This window comes from Fusarium venenatum (genome assembly GCF_020744135.1).
Source record: "Fusarium venenatum strain MPI-CAGE-CH-0201 chromosome Unknown EDB82scaffold_3, whole genome shotgun sequence".
Lineage (NCBI taxonomy): Eukaryota > Fungi > Ascomycota > Sordariomycetes > Hypocreales > Nectriaceae > Fusarium > Fusarium venenatum.
In genome coordinates, this window is record NW_027072131.1 from 3,109,206 (window position 1) to 3,131,395 (window position 22,190).

General features: G+C 49.3%; 4 protein-coding genes across 4 annotated transcripts; 2 read left to right on the plus strand and 2 right to left on the minus strand.

The window, feature by feature from the left end:
* Positions 1–425: 425 nt before the first annotated feature.
* On the plus strand, positions 426–15,203 carry EDB82DRAFT_546712 (uncharacterized protein; the record flags this gene model as incomplete). Its single annotated transcript, XM_065609469.1, has 93 exons — positions 426–851; positions 921–939; positions 997–1,142; positions 1,191–1,223; positions 1,260–1,421; positions 1,458–1,597; positions 1,640–1,656; positions 1,690–1,740; positions 1,774–1,938; positions 1,990–2,038; positions 2,072–2,144; positions 2,184–2,216; positions 2,253–2,378; positions 2,412–2,474; positions 2,508–2,612; positions 2,643–2,657; positions 2,697–2,806; positions 2,840–2,897; positions 2,973–2,992; positions 3,041–3,048; positions 3,094–3,125; positions 3,174–3,228; positions 3,259–3,437; positions 3,468–3,533; positions 3,582–3,657; positions 3,697–3,761; positions 3,798–3,807; positions 3,850–3,923; positions 3,966–3,992; positions 4,032–4,080; positions 4,123–4,207; positions 4,253–4,353; positions 4,408–4,470; positions 4,540–4,568; positions 4,635–4,701; positions 4,771–4,866; positions 4,909–5,003; positions 5,043–5,063; positions 5,124–5,207; positions 5,238–5,290; positions 5,321–5,384; positions 5,460–5,511; positions 5,548–5,669; positions 5,712–5,727; positions 5,761–5,912; positions 5,946–5,985; positions 6,016–6,087; positions 6,145–6,221; positions 6,258–6,439; positions 6,473–6,496; positions 6,530–6,623; positions 6,663–6,785; positions 6,816–6,903; positions 6,937–7,130; positions 7,161–7,217; positions 7,275–7,358; positions 7,401–7,403; positions 7,443–7,540; positions 7,586–10,494; positions 10,531–10,776; positions 10,813–11,002; positions 11,033–11,043; positions 11,077–11,303; positions 11,334–11,525; positions 11,556–11,600; positions 11,631–11,660; positions 11,703–11,879; positions 11,913–12,113; positions 12,153–12,233; positions 12,282–12,294; positions 12,355–12,368; positions 12,411–12,506; positions 12,558–12,635; positions 12,690–12,818; positions 12,855–12,932; positions 12,972–13,142; positions 13,176–13,260; positions 13,294–13,443; positions 13,477–13,619; positions 13,656–13,713; positions 13,750–13,911; positions 13,966–13,991; positions 14,034–14,129; positions 14,160–14,193; positions 14,245–14,261; positions 14,343–14,487; positions 14,524–14,598; positions 14,677–14,688; positions 14,737–14,765; positions 14,847–14,865; positions 14,926–14,981; positions 15,012–15,080; positions 15,117–15,203. 93 exons carry the CDS (start codon positions 426–428, stop codon positions 15,201–15,203), a joined length of 10,839 nt encoding a protein of 3,612 aa, XP_065463933.1.
* A 509-nt stretch (positions 15,204–15,712) lies between these two features.
* EDB82DRAFT_505916 (Isochorismatase-like protein) lies at positions 15,713–16,935 on the plus strand. Its single transcript, XM_025727273.2, has 4 exons — positions 15,713–16,093; positions 16,158–16,173; positions 16,231–16,284; positions 16,346–16,935. Exons 1-4 carry the CDS (start codon positions 15,886–15,888, stop codon positions 16,848–16,850), a joined length of 783 nt encoding a protein of 260 aa, XP_025581756.1. The 5' UTR covers positions 15,713–15,885; the 3' UTR covers positions 16,851–16,935.
* Positions 16,936–17,209: 274 nt separating this feature from the next.
* On the minus strand, positions 17,210–19,120 carry EDB82DRAFT_431520 (uncharacterized protein; the record flags this gene model as incomplete). Its single annotated transcript, XM_025727274.2, has 2 exons — positions 17,210–18,879; positions 18,928–19,120. 2 exons carry the CDS (start codon positions 19,118–19,120, stop codon positions 17,210–17,212), a joined length of 1,863 nt encoding a protein of 620 aa, XP_025581757.2.
* Positions 19,121–20,588: 1,468 nt separating this feature from the next.
* Positions 20,589–21,559, minus strand: EDB82DRAFT_526794 (SGNH hydrolase-type esterase domain-containing protein; the record flags this gene model as incomplete). Its single annotated transcript, XM_025727275.1, has 4 exons — positions 20,589–21,170; positions 21,223–21,347; positions 21,407–21,503; positions 21,554–21,559. 4 exons carry the CDS (start codon positions 21,557–21,559, stop codon positions 20,589–20,591), a joined length of 810 nt encoding a protein of 269 aa, XP_025581758.1.
* Between the last annotated feature and the right edge of the window lie 631 nt (positions 21,560–22,190).

The following is a 22,190-nucleotide window of genomic DNA, read 5'->3' on the forward strand; positions in this document are numbered from 1 at the left end:
GGTACTATCAAGCTAACTTAACGAACTGTTGAGGCTGCCCAAGTTCCAATTGTGATGTTGCTGTCACCTGAGCCAAAAGGTACGCTTTGTTAAGCCCGATGACTCGAGCACGATTAGACATCAATAGTTAGAGGAATTGGGAAGGTGAAGCAACGCATTCGTTTAAAAATAAATGGCAATATTAGCAATACCCTCAGAATAGAAACACACGATCTTTAGACTCAATTCGGTAAAATGAATGTTGTCGATACCAATTACTTTCCAGGTAAAGTCCAGGGTCCATGAGATTAGCGCAACCTAGATGGCCCCACAACTGGCACAAACCGAGATAAGATAACAGAAAAAAAAGTCAAGTTCAAGGTGCGGTTGGTAAATCACGTTTACACCAGCATCGGCAACCAAAATTTGTCGACAAGAGCGCAATCATGGCAATGATTGATGTCTCACGACAGAGGAGGTCGCTCCTTGAGGACGCGACTGTGTTAGAACTTTTGCCTGCAGAAATACTGGCAATTATTCAGACAGAGTCCTCGACGAAGTTACTCGATGCTATTGCTGAGGCAGCTCTTTGCCCACCACTTACAGAGCGTATCTTTGCGCATTTCGAGCATGTCTTTCCAGACGTTTGTGCTCGATGGATTCTCAACCCTGGCAATGAACAAAAACATATACGAATATACTCGGCACTAGCACGTATTCTTCCTTTTGCTCCCTATCTATCAACCTTCATCGAATACGCCTCTTCTACCGCCGAACAGCCGACTAATTCACACTCTCTACGACTCCCACCCTTGAAACTTGACCAGGATGCTATCACTCAGGACGGCGATGTCCTCCTACAGAGTCTCCTTGTCGCCTGGAGGCTGATCAGCTTCGACTCGCGCAACTTCGGCCCCCTGACATCGGCCGCTTTCATGCAGACCCTTTTTAATCACCAAAGTACAGCAGTCCGTTATCTCGCGACCAGGATATTTATTCAACTTCTTCATGGGTCAGATTGGAAGCTTGAATCTCTCATCCAAGAACATATCGGCAAGAGCGAGGCTATCCTTGCAGACTTTGACGGCAGATCGATTGATTATGGGTTCCTTTCGTTGTACGAACAGTCTCGAGTAAAGTCTTTCCTAACTTTGCGCCAAGAAGTACAAGCGGCTCACGAAGCCAACGACAATGAATCTCCGTACCTACAGGCTCTAACCCCTTACGTCGTTTCCTACGGCAATGTCATTCTCCCCAGACCTCTTGGACCAACCGGAGAGCCCTCGAATCTCGTACTCACCCCCACGACTGTGTCCAACTTGGAAAAGCTGGCGACCATGCTACGAGAACATGACCCAGTCATGCTTCACGGCCCGCCTGGAGTCGGCAAGACCGCCTTGGTTCACGAAATCGCCAAACAGCTTGGCATGTACTCGAACATGGTCACATTGCACCTCAACGAACAGACCGACGCCAAGATGTTGATCGGCCTATACTCAACCGACACGAAACCCGGCAGTTTCCAGTGGCGTCCTGGTGTTTTGACTACAGCAGTCAAAGAAGGTCGATGGGTGTTGGTGGAGGATCTGGACCGAGCCCCCACCGAGGTTTTGAGCACGTTGCTCCCCCTTATCGAACGACAAGAACTTCTTATCCCAAGTCGAGGCGAAAGGATACGTGCAGCAAGCACGTTCAGACTCTTTGCAACAGTGCGGACATCACGAGGTGTGAATGGACGGGAGAATCTGCCTAGCATGGTTGGTATGCGCTTCTGGCAGACCTTGAATACCCAAGCCCTCGCAGCCTCCGAGCTTGAAGATGTCATAGTTCAGACGTACCCCATCCTGCGAAGGCTCGTCCCCGATATTCTTGCAGTATATGCCCGTCTGTCTCAGTTCAGCAACAAACCTGGCGCATTTACTCGGGGTCGCAATGTGATGGACCGCCAGATGACGCTGCGTGACTTGCTGAAATGGTGTCGCAGACTGCGGGAGTCTTTAATCGCCGCAGGCTCAAAGACAGGGGAGGAGGCGATCACAAACACGACAGAAGATCAAATGTTTATGGAAGCAGTTGATTGTTTTGTTGGAAGCTGCCCTGATCCACAGATCGGTAAAGACCTTATCTTTGCGATTGCTGAGGAGATGCGCATTCCAAAAGAACGAGTTGAATATTATATGTCAACTCATATACCTCCTTTGCAGGAGAGTGAAAACCAGTTCAGCATTGGCCGCGCTGTGTTGCGCAAGAAGAAGCAATCGAACAGAATTCAGAAGTCAAAACGGCCATTCGCAAGCACAGCGCACGCGAAGAGGTTGTTGGAACAAATCGCTGTCGCGGTCAAACTCAACGAGGCTGTTCTTCTTGTTGGAGAAACCGGTATCGGCAAGACTACAGTGGTACAGCAGCTGGCCGAGTCCTTGGGCCACAAGCTTGTCGCCGTAAACTTGTCCCAACAAAGTGAGGTTGGTGATCTTCTCGGTGGCTTCAAGCCTGTCAATACTCGAACATTGGCCATGCCCCTCAAGGAAGAGTTCGAGGATCTGTTCTCAGCTACTGGCATCTCTGCATCAAAGAACCAAAAGTACCTTGAGCAAGTTGGCAAATGCTTTGCTAAGGGACAATGGTCAAGGGTTTCTAAACTATGGAAGGAAGCCCCCAAGATGTTTAACAAGATTGTGAAAGAGCTCGAACGAGTTCAAGCAGAACAATCAGAGACTCGAGATGGAGATGAGCAGCCTACGAAGCGTCGAAAGACTCAGTCCAAGCTACAGATCCTGCTCGATCTACGTCCACGGTGGGACCTGTTTGCCCGTAATCTCGAGCAGTTCGATGTTCAGGTCTCCGGAGGCTCCGGCAGCTTTGCCTTTTCTTTCATGGAGGGAAATCTTGTCAAGGCTGTGCGCAACGGTGACTGGGTACTTCTCGATGAGATCAACCTTGCCTCTCCCGATACCCTTGAAAGCATTGCTGATCTCCTGACCGGTCCTGAGGAGAGGCCATCCATTCTTTTGTCAGAAACTGGCGAGATCGAAAAGATCGAGGCTCATCCCAATTTTAGAATCTTCGGTGCCATGAACCCTGCAACCGATATTGGAAAGCGAGATTTGCCAGTTGGAATCCGCTCCAGATTTACCGAAGTTTACGTATCGAGTCCAGACAAGGATATTAAGGATCTGCTTCATATCATCAAGACTTATCTCGGCAACAGCAGCAGCAAAAATGACCAGGCAGCAGATGACATCGCGCGTCTCTATATCAACACCAAGCGACTGGCAGAAGAGAAGAGATTGGTCGATGGAGCGAATGAAGTGCCTCACTTCAGTCTTCGTACCCTGACACGAGTTCTGAGCTACGTGAATACCATTGCACCTTACTATGGTGTGCGAAGGGCTCTTTACGAGGGATTTGCAATGGGATTTCTTACACTGCTTGACAGAGAGTCGGAAAAGATGCTTGTGCCCTTAATATCCCACCACATCTTTGAGAGCCACGGTAACCCTCAATCATTACTTTCTCAAGCACCGAAACACCCTAACGATGGTAAACAATATGTACGCTTCAAGAACAAGAACCGGGACAGACAATACTGGCTCTTCCAGGGTAATGAAACACCCATTGAGCGGGACGACTACATCATTACTCCTTATGTCGAACGAAATCTTCTGAACCTTGTCCGTGCTACCTCAACAAGGCGGTTCCCAATTCTTATCCAAGGCCCAACCTCTGCTGGAAAGACAAGTATGATCGAGTACCTTGCAAACTTCACTGGGAATAAGTTTGTGCGTATCAACAACCACGAGCATACCGACCTCCAGGAGTATCTTGGTACCTATATCTCTGGGTCTGATGGCAAGCTCCGATTCCAAGAGGGTATCCTTGTGCAAGCAATGCGTCAAGGTCACTGGATCGTGCTTGACGAACTCAACTTGGCACCAACAGACGTTCTTGAGGCCCTGAACCGTCTTCTGGATGACAACCGGGAGCTCTTGATCCCCGAAACTCAAGAGATCGTTAAACCACACGAGAATTTCATCTTGTTCGCTACACAGAACCCCCCTGGTCTGTACGGTGGCAGAAAGGTGCTCTCAAGAGCGTTCCGTAACAGATTCCTCGAGCTGCACTTTGATGACATACCTGAAGACGAGTTGGAGTTTATTCTTCAACAACGAAGTCGAAACACCTCTCCTCCGGATTGCCGAAGAATTGTTACTGTCTACAAGGAACTGTCAAGACTTCGTCAAACAAGTCGACTTTTTGAACAAAAAGACAGCTTTGCCACACTTCGAGATCTGTTTCGTTGGGCGTTGCGAGAGGCCGAGACACGTGAGGAAATTGCTTGTCACGGATTCATGTTACTCGCAGAAAGGGTTCGTGACGAGGAGGAGCGCATTGCTGTCAAGGAGATCATTGAGAAGGTTTTCAAAGTCAAGATCGATCCCCAAAATCTTTACTCTGCCACTGTGGCCCCTGAGCTGAAGCAGTTCACGAGTCAGAAGAACAGCCAGGGAGTCGTATGGACCCATGCAATGCGCCGACTCTATGTTCTTGTCTCTCGAGCATTGCGCAACAACGAGCCGGTATTACTAGTGGGCGAGACAGGTTGTGGCAAGACAACCGTTGTCCAACTGCTTGCTGAGGCATTGAAAAGAGAGCTCCATATCGTCAATGCTCACCAAAATACCGAGACGGGTGATCTGATTGGTTCTCAAAGACCTATTCGTAACCGTGGAGCCATCATCGATGCCATGGACTTGGACTTGAAGCCGGTTCTGCAGACGCTTGGATTAGATATCTCCGGCTCGGTCGAAGAGCGCTTGGAGCGATATAACACATTGGATACTTCAATCATCAACAATATTCCTCAAGACGTCCGGGAGCGAATCAGTGGCCACGAGACACGAAGCAAAGCTTTGTTTGAGTGGGCAGACGGAAGTCTGGTTGAGTCGATGCGAGAGGGTCACTTTTTCCTACTGGATGAAATCTCCTTGGCTGATGACTCGGTTTTGGAGCGCTTGAACTCTGTGCTGGAACCTTCAAGAACACTTCTTCTTGCCGAAAAGGGTGTTGACAACTCCTTTGTTGTTGGAGCCGATGGATTCCAGTTCTTTGCTACCATGAACCCAGGTGGTGATTTTGGAAAGAAGGAACTCTCGCCTGCATTACGAAACCGATTCACTGAAATTTGGGTCCCGGCCTTGTCTCAAAGCGAAGACATCTATGAGATTGTCAAGACAAAGCTCAATAGGGACTCTAAGCAATTGACTGAAATCATTGTTAAGTTTGCTGCTTGGTTCGGTGACACCTTCAGGTCTATGGCATCAGCGCCGTTCTCCGTCAGAGAAATTCTTGTTTGGGTCCAATTTATCAATAACTTCCAATCTAATGAACCTATCATCTCCCTGGTTCATGGTGCTTCAACCATTTTTATTGATAGCATCGGCGCCAATCCTTCTGCTATCCTGGCTACCGACCCCAAGTCACTTGGCCAACAACGCCAGAAGTGTCTGGGCAAGCTAAGTGAGCTTATTGGTGAGGATGTCTCTGGGATCTATGAGACACAGCCAGAGCTCTCTATGGATGACCATTCTTTGACCATTGGCCACTTCAGTATCCCTCGGGCTTCCATAGGCGTTGCTGATCCTGGATTTGCTTTTCATGCACCCACTACGCGTTTGAATGCCATGCGAGTACTTCGAGCGCTTCAGATGCAACGGCCGATTTTGCTTGAGGGAAGTCCCGGTGTCGGTAAAACGACTCTTGTTGCAGCCTTGTCCCAAGCATGTGGGCAGCCGTTGACAAGAATTAATTTATCTGATCAAACTGATTTGATGGACTTGTTTGGTACTGATGTTCCTGTTGAGGGAGCCGAGGCTGGTAACTTTGCTTGGAGGGACGCCCCGTTCCTTCAGGCTATGCAAAAGGGCGAGTGGGTACTCCTGGACGAAATGAACCTTGCTTCTCAGTCTGTACTGGAAGGCCTGAACGCTTGTCTTGATCATCGAGGTGAGGTTTATATCTCAGAATTGGATCAAGTCTTCAAGCGTCACCCAGATTTCCGCCTTTTCGCAGCCCAAAACCCTCATCACCAGGGCGGTGGCCGCAAAGGTTTACCCGCCTCCTTTGTTAACCGTTTCATCGTTGTTTACGCCGATGTCTTCTCAGACGACGATCTGAACTTGATTGCAGCACACAACTACCCCAAAATTGAACCACAGGCGATCAGCCAACTGATTCAGTTTGTGTCTCAACTCGACCACAAGCTGGCCATAGAGAAGGCTTTCGGGAGTCAGGGAAGTCCTTGGGAGTTCAATTTGCGCGATGTCCTTCGTTGGCTGAAACTTCTCGACTCCTCTGACCCTCTACTTCGCAATGCCCATGTTGACGACTTTCTCGATATTATTGTCCGACAGCGATTCCGAACACAGCGGGATCGTGAGGAAGTGGACAATATTTTTACGTTGATTTCCGGTTCGCCGCCACGACAGCATAGTTTGTACCATGATATCAACCCAATGTTTGGCCAAGTTGGATTGGCTCTGCTCGACAGACATCCTCATTCTCAGCCAGAGCGACTCCCTAATATCGACATTATTCCTAGACTGGCTGAGCTTGAGTCACTCATGATTTGTGTCAAGCAAAATGTTCCTTGTATTCTCAGCAGCCCTTCAGGCTACGGCAAGACTGTTTTGCTGGAGCATGTCGCAGCTTTGGCCGGAAAACCTCTTGTAGTGTTCCCGATGAACGCTGACATCGATACCATGGATCTTGTTGGTGGATTTGAGCAGGCAGACCCCCTTCGGGAGGTTAACGCTGCTCTCCGAGCCCTCCAGCAGGACCTGCAGAACTTGGTCATGTCGACAGTGCCAGGGGATGTTCCCAACCAGGCGCTTTATCTACTTCACTTGCTTGATGGCTTTACTGGTGATGTTGCATCGCTTCCTGCCATTACCGAAGCGGCCAAAGGGCTGCTTCAAGAAATCCCCACCGACTCTGAGGTAGCCACCGCACTGTCCAAGGCCCTTGTTCCTCTGCAACAAAATTTGGTATTGGAGAACCCTCGTTTTGAGTGGTTGGATGGTGTCATTGTTAAGGCCCTACAAATGGGTCAGTGGCTGGTTCTTGACAATGCCAATATGTGTAACGCTTCTGTCCTTGATCGACTGAACTCCCTCCTTGAGCCCAACGGCTTCTTGAGCATCAATGAGCATTGTGGACCTGGCGGAGAACCTAGAATCGTGCGCCCACACCCAGAATTCCGCATTTTCTTAACCATGGATCCTCGATATGGCGAGCTTTCTCGCGCAATGCGGAATCGTGCTGTTGAAATTCATATTCATACACCCCCTCCCGCCCTTGACCCCTCATACAATAGAGTTGTGAGCGTGGAGAGCAGTCTGCAACGGTACGGCACATCCAAGCAGGTAGCAGACTCGACTACCGCAACCGATGAATCGGTCGAGATTGTCGAGCGCGCTCTTGAGACACTTTCTATATCAGATATCGCTCTCCTTCCTCGATTTGCCGACACTCTGCCGAAGGATACTGCCAACAAAGAGGCGTTCGAGGTTGGGGTTGTAGAATTGCTTAACTTCCTTCACTCAAGCAACGGCACTGACGGTTTCAAAACCGTCTCTAATCTTTATGATTCCCTGAACGTTCCGGCACTCAAGCCTACGCAGCCCCTGCACCCACTCAGCAACTTCCCCATGGCCCAGATTTTGCCTTCAACAGATCACGCACGATGGCTTGGCGCTTGCCTCGAATTCTACCACGACCTGTATCGCCTGCAAAACTCTATCGAGGGCCAGCGACGTCAGGCTCAGGTTAACAAGTTGAACGCTCTCAACAGACTTCAAAGATCACTTGTTAGTGATCGTGTAGCAGCTGTGTCGAAAGATGCTACCGTGAAGCTGGCTTCATTCTTGGTCTCTACGATCAACACTACTAAAGAATGGCTTGGGTTCAACTTCGAGTCTTCTGAATCGTGGACGGAGCGCGTTCGAATTCTCAAAGGTGTTGTACGCTATCTTGAGCGCACCGTCCGACTCACCACTGAAGACAACTTTGACGAAGCTAAGTTTCAGGCACACCTTGCACAAGGTACAAACTTCCTTGAAAAACAATTGACTTTGTCGAATGGCATCCAGGAGCGAGAATTTGTTCTCCTTCTTCTTGACCGGCTGGGCAAAGACTTTACCGCTGGATTCAAGTTGTCGACCGGTCTGAGCATGGAGCTGCTTTGGCACGTCTTCCGCCCGACTCCACTGCCTACAAAAATTCTCTTGGACCAAACACTGGAACTTGAAAAGCTGGGCTCTCGATTCGATACTTTACGATGGAAGGCGGGAGCAGCAATTCCCGACTTGGCAAAGGCTATGACAACTCTCGAGAAGGCCTCGGGTATCATCAGCAGTGATGTTCCAAACGTGGACAGCCTTCTGGAATCCCTCACTACAGAAATCGAGTCTCTCGAAAGTCGAATCGGTGCTGATGAGGCCGAGCGTATGCCTTTCATGGTTGAAGAATTTGAATCACTTCGCCAGGTAGCAATGCTCAGCCCCACCAACTCAGATCACGCAGAGCTGCAGGTTTTGTCTAATATCCCTACGCAAGCGGGAATAATGCTTGCCAGCTCTGAGCACCAGGCTGCACTTCTCCAAACAGTCGAGAACCTTGTTTTCCAGAACCAATTCTCCTGGGATGGCAAGTTCGTAACATCGTTCTGGTCAAAGCTCCAAAACTTGGGATCAGTCAACTTGGGCTCTTTGGCTCTCCTTGAAGCGGAACTCCCAATTGCGGGTCGGCAGCTTGCAACCCTCAGTGCTGACTTGGTTCAGAACCCCTTGATTAGACTGAACAATGTTCTTTCCAACCTTCTTTTTGAGGTTTTCAATGCTCACGGCCAGGGTCTCAAGCAGGTCGTTGTTGAAGCAGCGCAACTTGTTTCTCAAGATCCTGCCGCGAATTCCCAAGCTTTCGATGCCATTTTGCCTCTCATCGAACAGGACCACTTCCGCCAGATCGCCGTTGAACACCTTATCCCTGCCTTGAAGGCGCTCACTGCCTCTCAAGTGGACCTCCAAAAGCAGGCACATCTGTCGGCTTTTGCCTGGATTCACTTCAGTATTGGCACTGTCAAGCTGTACGTCCCAGACCGTGTCTTTGATCCTCAGAGTAGGCCGAAGATGGAACGCGAATTTCTTCAAGAGATGCATGCTCTTCTCGATCAGCGAACTGGATCACTTCGGACGTTTGAGAAGCTCTTTACCGGACAAGATACAAATGAGCGCATCCGTCTCCTTGAAGCTGAAGCCACAGCCCTAGGCCCTCTTCCGGAAGAGGTTCGACCAATCTACAGACCCGATCAATCAGAGCTCAGTCGGCTCCATGCTGAGTTCTCTAACGTGCTGAAGGCCGTTACGGGCCCTACTCTGTCTTCTGCTCTTCAGATTCTTGAAAATGACCCGGGTCAAGCGGCAGAAGAGCTGCACTTAGTGAAAGAAAACGTACTTCGACTTTTGGACAGACTCTCTGCCCGTTTCGAAGCATATCAAGACATGACACGACCTACTTCAAGTTTGCTTCGTTGCCTCATGATTGGGCTTTCACTATGCGATGCCGCATCAGCTCGTAACTTGGCACCTGCTTCACAGCAGATTCTTGAAGTTACGCCTTTCCTGGGCGGAACCATGTGGAACCAGAAGGACGGAGACTTTTCGTCACGAACATTTGAATTCCTGAACTACATGTCTGTCGTTGCCAGCATTGAAGGTTTCGAGAACATCGGCCATCATGCCCGTGATATGGTTTTCAAGAGCTTTCATAGTTTGTTCGACGAGTGGACCAAGAGACTTGAGGCCGATCGCAAGGAGCAAGCTGCCAAGGGTAGCCTATACCGTTTCCGAGGCTCCTTGGAGGACGAAGAGGAGATTGATACAGAGGAGTTCAACGAGTTGTTCCCGACTTTCGATGACGAAGAAGCTGCGAACGTGCCTTCTGCCAAGAAGCAAGATGAAGTGCGCGATCGATCTCTGCATGTGGCACAAATCCACAAGAACCTTTTCCTCACTCAACAGGATTTCGCTACAGCCATCAATGACGTTTGCAAATCTGTTGGAGACAGAGTTACATCGGAAACTATCGACCACAAGAACATTGATCGTAACCTTACAAGCAAGATGCTGGCTGGCACCATGTTCTTCCTGAACGACAAACTTGAGTCACTCGTCTCACCCACTGTGGACAAGGACTACAACTTTTACACAGATGCCAACGTCCCAGAAGCTCGTCAGCTTGTTGTCCTCATGCATAAGATCAAAGCTCGTTTCCGTGAGTTACAGATGGTAGATGAGATTGGTCATATGCAACCGTTGGCCGATGTCATCCAAGCTTGTGATCAGGTCCTCGAACTTGTCCACACCGAGCCGTTGGCCAAGATCCTTCCCAAGGTTGAGTACCTTCACGGCCATGTTTATGAATGGCAATTTGGCGGATGGGCAAGCAAAATCTACGGTGTTCTTACTCTCCACAACCTCCTTACTGACACAGTCATCCGCTGGCGACGACTGGAACTATCGACTTGGGCCAATCTCTTTGACATGGAACAGAAGAAATGCCAAGACGACGCGTATTCATGGTGGTTTGTGGCTTACCAAGTTGTCATTGCCGTTCCCTTGTCTCTTGTTGACTTTCCTAAAGAGATGACAAAGTATGCTGCTTCTCTGATTTCAAGTCTAGAGATGTACTTTTCCACTGCGATCGTTGGCCAATATGGAGCACGTCTGGCCCTATTACGTCAACTCCAAAGCCACCTCAAGCTCCTGACTGAAGATTATCCAATTCTGCAAGTTGTATTGCATTCGTTGTCCAACTTTATTCATTATTACTCTCGATATGAAAAGATTATGGAGGAAACTTTGCACAAAGGACGTCTTCCGATTGAGAAGAAGATGAAGGATGTTCTCCTCATGGCAAGTTGGAAGGACACAAATATCAACGCTCTTCGCGAGAGTGCTCGCAAGTCTCATCAGAAACTTTTCCGGATTATCAGGAAGTTCCGCGGTGTTCTTGGCCAGGAGGCAAAGCAAATTATAGAGCAAGGTCTTCCTGACGAAGAAGTCTGCCGCATGGCTCATCTTGACAACAAATCTCCTGCTCCTGAGGTCTCGGCGGACGTCTTCTCCAAACTGAATGAGACCATGCCTGGATGGATCGATGGCCACAGGCGACTTGCCAACGTCTCCAAAACTGTCTCGGTCATGCGCAAGATCTCAGACAATCCAGACATGTCTAGCGATGTACCGCAGACCATCGATGACTATGTTTCAAGTCTCAACGAGTCGATGACAGAGTTACGGAAAGAAACGCCACCCTTCTTGAATGACGAGAACAAGGACCAGGTCAAGCACTTGAAGACAAGAAAGAGGAAACTGTTCGCTGATACCTTGCGCGATCTTCGGCAGATGGGTCTGAAGCACAACCTTGGACAAGACAAACTTGCTGAACAGGAGACACTCTCACTCGTATTAGCATCCATCAAACCAGTGCATCTCCCCGGGGACGCTTGTACTGAGGCCATGGACTATCACTTCCACAAGATTCTTGACCTCGTCCCCAAGGTTAGAGACGCGTCTAGAGACCACTCCGAGGATCTGACGAGCGCAGAGATTGCGCGAAGTGTTGGTTTCGTCGAAGGGATGCTCAACCTGCTGCTCTCTCAGCGAAGCCTGATCTCTAATGGAGGCTCCTCATTGTCGCTACTCAAACGATCATCATCACAATTTCATCACTTGAGCCTCGCCCAGGAGCACGGTGCTCTCCTCCGCCAGACAACTGTATCCGACTGGACACGTCTTCTTCCCTGGCTCGTCCAAATCCTCCAGTATGCCATCCGCCTAGTGGAAATCCACGAGAAGCTAGGAGAAGCCAAGCACACCATGACTCTAGAGCATCTGAAGTCGTGGAATGGACGATTTGAGTCACTCCAGACCTCCACTACCGGTCTCAAACAATTCCCAGAAGGCGTGTCTTCTGAAGCAGCTGCCCTTGCAGAGGCTAAATTCTCCAGCGAACTAAGCAGCTTCCGCGCCAGTCTTGAGGATCTAAACAGAGAACATCCGAAGCTCTCTTTTGTTTTCACGCAGATTGCTGGCTGGACTAACATTAGTGAGGAGGTTCTAGGCCTGACATACAATGGCAAGGAACTAGGCACATTCGCAAACGCTATCTCGACACTTTGCGACAAGATCCTTGTAGCTGTTGAAGGTGCAAAGAAGGCCGCGAAAGAAATTCCTCGCAAGGAAGATGAGCCCGGTTGGCTGACTAGCCACAGTGACGCCTTTGCCAGCTTATTCACTAAGCTTCATACTGCAGAGGTTGAACGTAGTGTGACTGGCTGCATCAATATGCTGCAGCAAATTCAACTTGAGGATCAGCATCTTGGTCAGGCAGCCATGAGTCTCATGGCAATCGCAAGCCCAATCTTGACTGAATATGTTGGCCTCTCGCAGCAGACATTGATGCAAGTCATCGACATACATAGTGCTATAGCACACATGGCTTACAACATGACCAAGACCTTTACTCAGATTTCGTCTCAGGGATTCTGCACCCCACAAGAAAAGTCTGATGAAACCTCTGGCGAATCCAGTAAAGTGGAATCCGGCACTGGCCTTGGCGATGGCGAAGGTGCCGAAGACATTAGCAAGGACATCCAACCTGACGAGGATCTCTCTGAGCTTGCTCAGGAAGCCAACAAAGAGGAGAATGGCGAAATGGAAGATGAAAAGGATGCTGTTGATATGGCGGACGAGGAGCTTGAAGGCGATATGGGTAGTGTTGATGGTGCCGATGACGACGAAGAAGGATCGAAGAATGGAGATGAAGAGGAGGAGGAGGAGAATGACATGGACGAAGAGGCTGGAGATGTTGATGACCTTGATCCCACTGCTGTTGACGAGAAGATGTGGGACGGAGACGACGAAGAGAAGGCCGACAAAGACCAACAGGGCGAGAAGGCTAAGGGGCAGAAGAAGGATGATGAGCAGCTGGCGGGAGACGAAGACGCTCAGAAACAGGATGGTGAAGAACAACCAGATGTTGACGATTCTGGTGAACAAGATGCTGAGGAGGAGGAGGAGGCTGGCGCGGAAGAAGAGGATGTTAAAACCCAAGAGGAAATGAACAAGCAAGAGCAAACCGCGCAGGAGAACGACACCCTGGCGCTCCCCGAGGATATGGATTTGGATCTCGGCGACGAGCAGGAGCCAGCATCAGACAGTGATGATTTGGATGATCTGTCCGACATTGAAGAAGAGAAGAAAGAAGTCGAGGACCAGGAAATGGGCGATGATGCGGATCAAGACTCAGAAGATGCAGCAGCCGAGGCCCAACTACAAGAGGAGGCAGGAGAAGAAGCCGGAATTGAAGAGGATGAGGAAACACCCGAGGAAAAGGCTGGCGGTAAGGATGAGGTCGATGAGGAAGTCAAGCCAGAGGAAGAAGAGAAAGCCGAAGAACAGGAGGATGCTACGGATCAGAGCCAACCTCCTCAAGACAGCGCTACGACAGACACCGACAATGCAGCACCAAGCGATGTCAAGACCTCTGGTCAAGACCAGAATGCAGATTCAATGGACGTCGATGATAACTTCCAAAGCAATGCCGCTCAACAGGAGGATGGGGAGATGGGAGAAGGGGCCGCTGACCAGGATACAAGCGCAGGAAACAAGGGTTCTACGTCGCAGTCAAAGGAGATTATGGACAGAGCCGATCAAGAGCAAGACAAACCGGACTCGGCCCGTAGCGATCCTTTCAAGAAACTCGGTGATGCCCTTGAACGTTGGCATCGACAACAAGAGGACATCAAGGATGCCGAACCCTCCGAGGCCAATGAACAAAACGCGCCACAGGATCCAAGCGCCGACCAAGGTCGCAAGGAATTCCAGCATCTTCAGGACGACGAGACTGCCACGGACACGCAAGCTATGGGAACTGCAGATGACGAACAGGTGCAGCCCATTGACGAGTCCATGGCTATCGATGAGGAGAAGCAAGATCCCACAAGCCGTTTGATGGATGAGGACAAGGATGAGACCGAGCAGGATCCCGACAAAATGGATACCGCCGACACCACCGAGGCGCCAGATGTCATCAATCAAGATACAGACAAGGACCAGGACGACACCCGCTCAGGAGTCAAGACACGCCAAGGTAACTACGACCGAGAGCTCAGTCCTTCTGAGCAAGAGACGCAAATGTTAGAAGAAGACCAAGACGAAGTAGACATTCAGGAAACATCGACTCAACTCTCCATCACTCACATCTCGGATGAAGAACGTCCGCTCCGAGACTTTGGAGAGTCGATGCAACAGTGGACCGAGTTCCAGACCAAGACACATTCGCTCTCGTTGGCATTGACATCTCAGCTCCGACTCATCCTTACACCTTCGCAATCAACAAAGCTCTCGGGTGGGTTCCGTACCGGTAAGCGGCTCAGCATCAAACGTATTATCCCATACATTGCTTCGAGCTACAAGCGAGACAAGATCTGGATGCGACGCAGTATTCCGACCAAGCGAACCTACCAGATCCTTCTCTGCGTGGATGACAGTAAGAGTATGGGGGAGACATCATCGGGTACCCTGGCGATGGAATCCCTCGTCATGGTGTCACGCTCACTTACAATGTTGGAAGCTGGACAAGTTGGTGTCATGGGCTTTGGCGCCGACGTTTTCAGCGCGCATGGCCTCACAGAACCTTTTGCTTCGGATGCAGGAGCCAAGGTACTGCAGAAATTCAATTTCGCTCAAGATCGCACCGACATTGGCCTTCTCATTCAAAGAACCATCGAAACTTTCAGAGAGGCCCGACAACAAGGCAGTGGTAATGCAGATCTCTGGCAACTCGCACTCATTCTCTCCGACGGTCTCACACCTTCGTCAGCCCATGAGGGTATCCGACGAATGCTGCGAGAGGCTATGGAAGAGCGGATCATGATCGTGTTTATTATTATGGATGACACGGACAAGAAGAAGGGCGATAGTGTACTTGAACTCAAGGAAGCCAAGTTTGTTCGGGATGGCGGAGAAAGCAAAGTGGTGATTGAGAGGTATCTGGACACGTTCCCGTTCCAGTACTACTTGATTGTCCACAATCTTGAAGAGTTACCAAGTGCGCTGGCTGGTCTTTTGCGAACATGGTTTGCAGAGGTCAATGCTTAGAGTGACGGCGCAACTTGGAGAGTTGTTTCCTCTCCTTAGTACCTATATATAAAGGACAGGGTGGGATGGTTTATAGACGGTTGGAGAACAACACCGGAGTTAAGGGGATCTTTGATTTGTTTAACATTCTCGGCAAGATGGGGAAAATCTTGATTGATAAAACTACTTAGAGAATTAATTTGATTCGATTATTTGCTAGATAAAGCCGTTGTACAATAGCCATGCTGAATGAGTCAAACTGTGATATTAAGAAGAGACATTGATGTCGATCTCTATTATTGTACCACGCTATTGGACCACATTCCAGACATGGCGTTCAGACCCTGGCCCAGGGCCTGTTGGGCACCTGTAGCCAGACCTCATAGGAAATTTACAAGGCACTTGCGCTACTGCATGAACCCAAGACAGCGCCCGCCCCGGGCGATCCCCCCCACTTTACTTACCTAGGTTCCATACTGCCGTTCCCCCGCGCTGCAGCTACGGTAAAGAATTACTTCTCCCACTTTAACTCACTCATCAAACTCCAAATGTCTCAGATGCCGAACACCGGCTACAGAATTTGACCGAGACTTCTTTTTGCATGACAAGAAGCAATACGGAATAAGTTTGATTTGGAATTATTCATATTCCACTTTTCTATCTTTACCTCCTTTCATTTTTCTTTCTTGCGCTCCTCGTGGATATGCAAGCGCTCGCACCAGTTCTTGCTCGACGTGGGATATCTCGACTACCTATCGGTTCACGGGCTGCTGCAGCGACGAATACTGGCAACTCGCTGACAGCTCATTTGATCAGAGGAACTATTGGAGGAAATATTTCGACTCGGTCTACTGTGTATAAGGTACAGCTGCACGCCATGTCTTCTTCAGCGCAGAACGAGCTGCGGTTTAGTGAGTTTCGTCGTACACAATGGAGTCAAAGTGAAAAAAAAAAAATACTGACCATTAATTGCAGAGAACCCAAGGATATTGTAAGCCTACATGAATAGTACGGTACAATAATTTGAAACTAACTGTGAGTTACACAGCGTCTGCGACATTCAAGAAAAGTTCCGCAAGGTCATTTATGAATTTGACAGCATGTATGTCTTCCTTCATCCCTACCAAAAGTTTACCGTCACACTAACCAGTAACTAACCACAGCGTCCTTACCACACAGAAACTTGTCAAATTCGCCAACTCCCTTTCCGTCCCCGTTGTAACCACAACTCAAACCTCAGCTAAACTTGGTCCTACTGTATCATCTCTTGCCCAGCTCCTGCCCTCGGCACCTCATGACAAGACCAAGTTTTCCATGGTCATCCCCTCTGTCGTTGCCGATTTACCTCCGAACTCTGAGATCGCTCTGGTCGGCATTGAATCTCACATCTGCATTACTCAGACAGCACTTGATTTACGTAACGCCGGCCACAAGGTTTATGTCATCGCTGATGGAGTGTCGAGTTGTAACCCCCGCGAGGTGGGCATTGCGCTGGACCGATTGCGCGCCGAGCCTGGCATCACAGTAACTTCGAGCGAGAGTTGGATGTATGAGTGCGTGGGAGACGCATCGCACTCAGCCTTCAAGGGACTTTTTGGTGTCGTCAAGGAATCAATGGCCGATACTAAGAAGGTTTGGCAGACTCTGCCTTCAGAGTCCAAGATCTAAACAGCGGCGTATTTCATAATAGACTGACGACAGAGCCTTCCACTACATAGTTTTGTATAGCACAAACGCCATCAACGTTACAAATTTGCTTATTTTTTGGTTGAATGCAAGGGCTAACAGCTTCCTTGACCCTGTCTATCTATCCCGCAAGATCAAATCGCCATTATTATCATTATTATCATCCTCTGTCCTTAAGAGTGTATGACCTCCACCGGATAATCGCTTTTTACAGCTCAAAATAGCTATAGCCATTCACAATAGATCCAGGCCATTGTCTCCGAAACGTCTTCATACCTACAAGGCCGTCAAGGGAAGCGATAATAAAGAATGAAAGACGAGAAGCTATTGTTGGAATCTCTCTAATCTGAGCCTGCGGTCGCCCTGGGCTTCGATGTTGGTGTCATCCACGAGAATGCCGAAGCAACACCGACGGGGTTGGCTGACCTGGGCAAAGCATTGTTTGAATTACCGTTAACAGCACGCCCCTCGCGGTTCACAGACGGTGATGATGATTGCGATTGCGATTGCGCCTTGTGTTCGGCACTGCCCACGCTCATCACGCGCTTGGCCTCCCATCTGTTAGCAGGAGTGACACCGTTCTCGCCAACCCCGGCTTGACTTTTACGCCGGCTATCCACCGAGCTCTTGGTTGAAGGAGAGGGGTCATAGGAGGAGCCCACTCTGGAGATTGACTTTTGAGGCTTGAGAACTTTCATGTTGCGACCCCGACCAGCGGGTTGATATCCACTTAACGAACTGTCTCGCTGTGGACCGTCTGCACCGTTACCTGACCCGTGGCGCCAGGATCCCCAGATACCAGAAGGAGGCTCCCGCTGACTGGTCTCGGATGCACTATGTTCAGCGATGCCATCTTTAGGACTCGATGTCTCTCCATTGGTGACCCTCCGAGACCGCTCACTCTCTGCGCCAGACAAACTGCCTCTAGAGCTAGGGCGCTTGGTAAGGGCTGCCTCGCTTGCCATCGGCGACATTTCGCTTCGAGATTCATAGCCCTGGTTGTTAGTGGGCTCCATGTCGTGAATGCTTTCCTGGCTAGCCTTGCTAAAATCACCAGAGACGAAAGGTGCAGCGTTGGCATTTAGCTTAGGTTTCTCAGGGACCAAGTTTGTGGTGCAAATATTGCGAAAAGTGCTCTCGTCTTCCGGGCGGACAAATGGAATCTGGAGCCGTTCTCGTTCGTCACCACGAAGTGTCATGGTGTTCTGAGAAAAGAGGATATCTGCAGAATGAGCTCTCAGAACATCACTACCCAGATAAATACGAATAGCCTTGCGGTCTGCCGGTTGGGTAGGCTGCTCTGTAAGCCCAGAAACCTCGAAAAGGACAGTGATTGAAGGAACAGGAGGTCGAGGGCTACTGGAGCGGCTGCCATGGTGCGTGGAGAGAGCTTCGGCAAAGTAGACGTTCAACCTTACACGATGGAGACCATCAACGTCACGTTGAATCTCATCGACTAAGTCCAACTCTCTTAGCAGCAAAAAGTCAACCGTGGACTTCTGCGAGCCACTGCAGACGTCAGCATAGAGGAGTGTGGAATGGCCAAAGTTAGGGGTCAGCCAGCATCGCACGATTGAGGGCACTGTGCCAAGGACGAAGAGAGCAGGAGGAGGACCGGGAATATCGAAAGAGTCGTCGTCATCGTCACCAACAGCGAAGTTGTTGTCAAGGCCCAAGCTGCTAGCCCGACCAGAAGCAACAGAGTGATGAGAGTGCACCGAATGCCCTGCAGAACTGTGTCGACCGTCTGACTTGTGTGATAGCGAACGCTCCATCATAAGACCGCTTCCAGGGCGAACGGGCCCAAAGTCTCCTGAGTGGCGATTCCCTGGGCCACCCCAGCTTGACCCGTGCAAGGCACTCTCGTCGAATCGAACACTATTGGCCCGCGAAGCAGCCCCGCGACGAACAGGCTCCTCCTCTGCTGGTCCAAGATGAAGAGATCCCAAAAGTTCCTCACCTTGTTCGTCCAGATCATCAAACATATCGTTGTGTGGGATAGAAACAGGTCCTAGAGTTCCGTTAGAAAACAGCTGACAGTGTTGGGCAGTTGGCTTACCTGTCTGGGGAGTGCCACTCAAGACTCCAGGAAAAGGAGAATTCCAGACAGATTTCAAGGCAGCATCGTCCGCCTGCTTCTTTTCCAATCGCAAAAGTCGTTCGGCATGATTGCTCTGGGCATACTGCACCTGTTTCATTTCCATCTGTAAGGTGTACAGATCTTCGCGAGAGACAAGAAATCTAGGATCCATCCCCAGAGCAGTGTCATACAATATGCTAATATATATGGGAGTGTCTGATTAATTGCAGAGATCTCAGCAAGAGAGAGTTCGGAGAAGGCGAGAGAAAATCGAGAGCGCTGGCAAGGAATGAATGGCAAATAAGATGATTAATTTCAACCATACAACATGAGCTTGGGGCCCGTACAGGTATTATTCGCCAGCCAAACAGTTTGGCACTTCCGACCTCGATCCCCAGTTAAAAAATAGTTCACGAGGTCCTCCCTCCCCGCCGCATCGCCTGGCGTAGACCACAGGTCTCTGGGAAAGCAGAATGCGACCTGGAGAATCGCTTGATCCTTTGGGAACGATGGCCGTGAGTGTATGATAGATTGGTTGCCTGATGCTATGTGTCGACAAATGCGAGGCAAAATGGAGCGCACCGACTCCAGGTAATTTGAGCTGGGGTCGGTCGTTAAGGTTCCAGGCGTATGGTTCGGTTGCACGTTATGGTTTGCTGCCGGTTATCGCAATGAAGCAAGTTGCTGTTCACAACAAGTGCGGTCGGGTATTTTGACAGGATTAAGAATACAAGATATCGCACTTGAAGGGAGGCAAGGGCAGAGAGCAAGTGGCTATTCGAGATTCGATTCAATCTGATCTTGATATGCACGATAAGGTCGGGTTCAAGATGCGTTTGGGCGGCGCGAAAGGAAGGCGATTGTATTCGAAGCGGATCGCTTATAGAACAGAAGATGCGACGTCGAGGGTATTTCGTGGGCAGAAGGAGTCGTATAAGGGCTTTCTGTGGGCGGAAAGGACTTCAAGACAGAAAACGGGGCGAATCGCCAAAAGAGGAGGTCCGATATCAAGTTTCGAGGTTGAATAGGATTCGAGGGATGATGAATGAATGAAGCAACCTTAGGGTGGAGATACGTAGTTGAGTCCAAGTTCAAGGCAGGCCTAACGTGGCGGGTTTTTGTAGCGCCTGTGGCGTGTTAATGCAACCCACTAAGCCACTATAAGCATTGGACGTCAGGGGGTCTACGTACCTACGTAGGTTCTTTTTAGGTGATCCAAACGTTATGGAACACGGACCCAAGTATGAAGGCAGCACATCCCAACCACATCCTCATAGAGAAGCAATGCTTTTGTATACTTAAAACACCCTAATAGTCAATCAATAGGCAAGAATAGATATATACACAAAGGTAAAAACACATGTCCAGTTCTTTCTTTACAAAAGGCTTCCATTACGAGGGGCTCAACTTCTATTGTTAGTAGTGGGGTAAGGCCGTCTTGGCAATCATGGATCGAAGGATACCTGCCAACAGCACTTTCATGTTACTGAGACATTCGGTCGCAGATTAACAGCAAGGCAAAACCTGTTCGGTTATCATGATCGAAATCACACAAGAACGGGTTTGGCGCGCAGTATACTATGTTAATGACAGGTCTAAAAAGGACCATTGGTATTCAAATGTCGCAAATACCATCCCGTTTAATCGCCAGTGTTAAGATTAGCTTGGAGCTCAAGAAGCTCTCGCCAGTCAGGAATCACAAAACCCCTTCGATCATCGCCTGGAAGACCATGCCACTCTTTACCAATGAACGGCTTCAGGGTCTCATAGAATACTTGATATCCAGCACCGCTCATGTGGAGTCCATCGTGAAGGAGAGTGTCCAAGCCCCCCTGCTTGCCATTCTTAGGATCGCCCAGCCATGGTCCGTCAGGTGTGTAGTCTGAGGGGGCAAGGGAGATGGCCTTATCCATCAGGCCTTTCCAAAGGTCGACGAGGATCACTCCAGAGTTCTCTCGTGCGACTTCACGGGCAACTTCAGAATAGGCAGCGCTGACAGCGGACATTCGAACAGCCCCCTTATGACCATTTTCGATGGACCGAGGCGTCGCCTTGATTTCATCCAGAGGGGGAGGGGTCACCAAGAGAATCTGGGGCTTGTGCGCCGCAATACGTGGGTGGTTGATGATTTGTGTGAGGTTCTTCTTATATCGATCAATGGGAACATGTTGCTTGGTGAAAGCATCTGGGAGTACGGCATCATTGGCGCCAAACAGAAGAACCTAGGCGGCATTAGTCTTCATGTCATTCATGACAGATGGTGGGCTTCCATACCAAGTAATCCATCTTAGGTGAAGAGGCTGTGCGCTCAGCAAAGATCTCAGGAAGGTATCTAAGTGCGATATCGGTGTTGAAGCCCGAGTAGCCCCGGTTCACGATGTCCAAACGGCGGATAAAGTCTGAGAGATTTCAATGTCAGAATTGTTTCAAGCTCGTATAATAAGAGACAGATTCTCACCTGACTGCAGAGCAGCTTGAAAAGAGAAGCCTTCCTGGAGATCCGAGCATTGTTGGAACAGGGAGTCTCCAAAGAGAACAACCTGAGAAACTGTGGACTGTGGGATGTGAGCATTCTCTATTACTATACATTATTGGTAGTTCTTACAGCCATTTGATACTGTAATAGAATCTAGCTTTAATGAAGCTCTCGTTGTTGCGCGAAATAAGCGGGGGTCAAGTCCTACGCAAGACCAGTTGGTTACGTTCAACAGCCTTAATGATGCGGTTAAATGAAATTTTAGGTCTAACAATGGATACAGGCACTCGACGGCTTGAGTGTTCTCTTTGATGGGCAAACAGGCTGTCCCACACGTTCTCATGTGTCAGCCAATAGTCTTATCTTATGTTATGAATGTCGAAGTGGACCAAACTTCCATATTGACATGGCAAGTCTAGCTATTTGGATAGACGAATAATGGCCTTACTTGAGGTAATGCAGAAGGCTTTTAAGAAATTACACTTAGTCAATAGGTAGGTAGTTACTAAGTGATAACGAGCCGGTAGATGGATTTGTATGTATACCTAGTAATATGTATTTTTTTAATAATTGTATTCGACACAGCAGACTTTGATCATGGAAAGACCTACACAGATTAGATAGTATATAGAATATTTATCTTGTTTTGCACTTTCAACCTATACCCAAGTCTGTTTTTGTCAATACACACTCAACGTCTGCTATGTTTATACCTTACCTAGGTACCTAGGTAGGTAGTGGGGCAGGGTGGACAGGAAAGATGAAA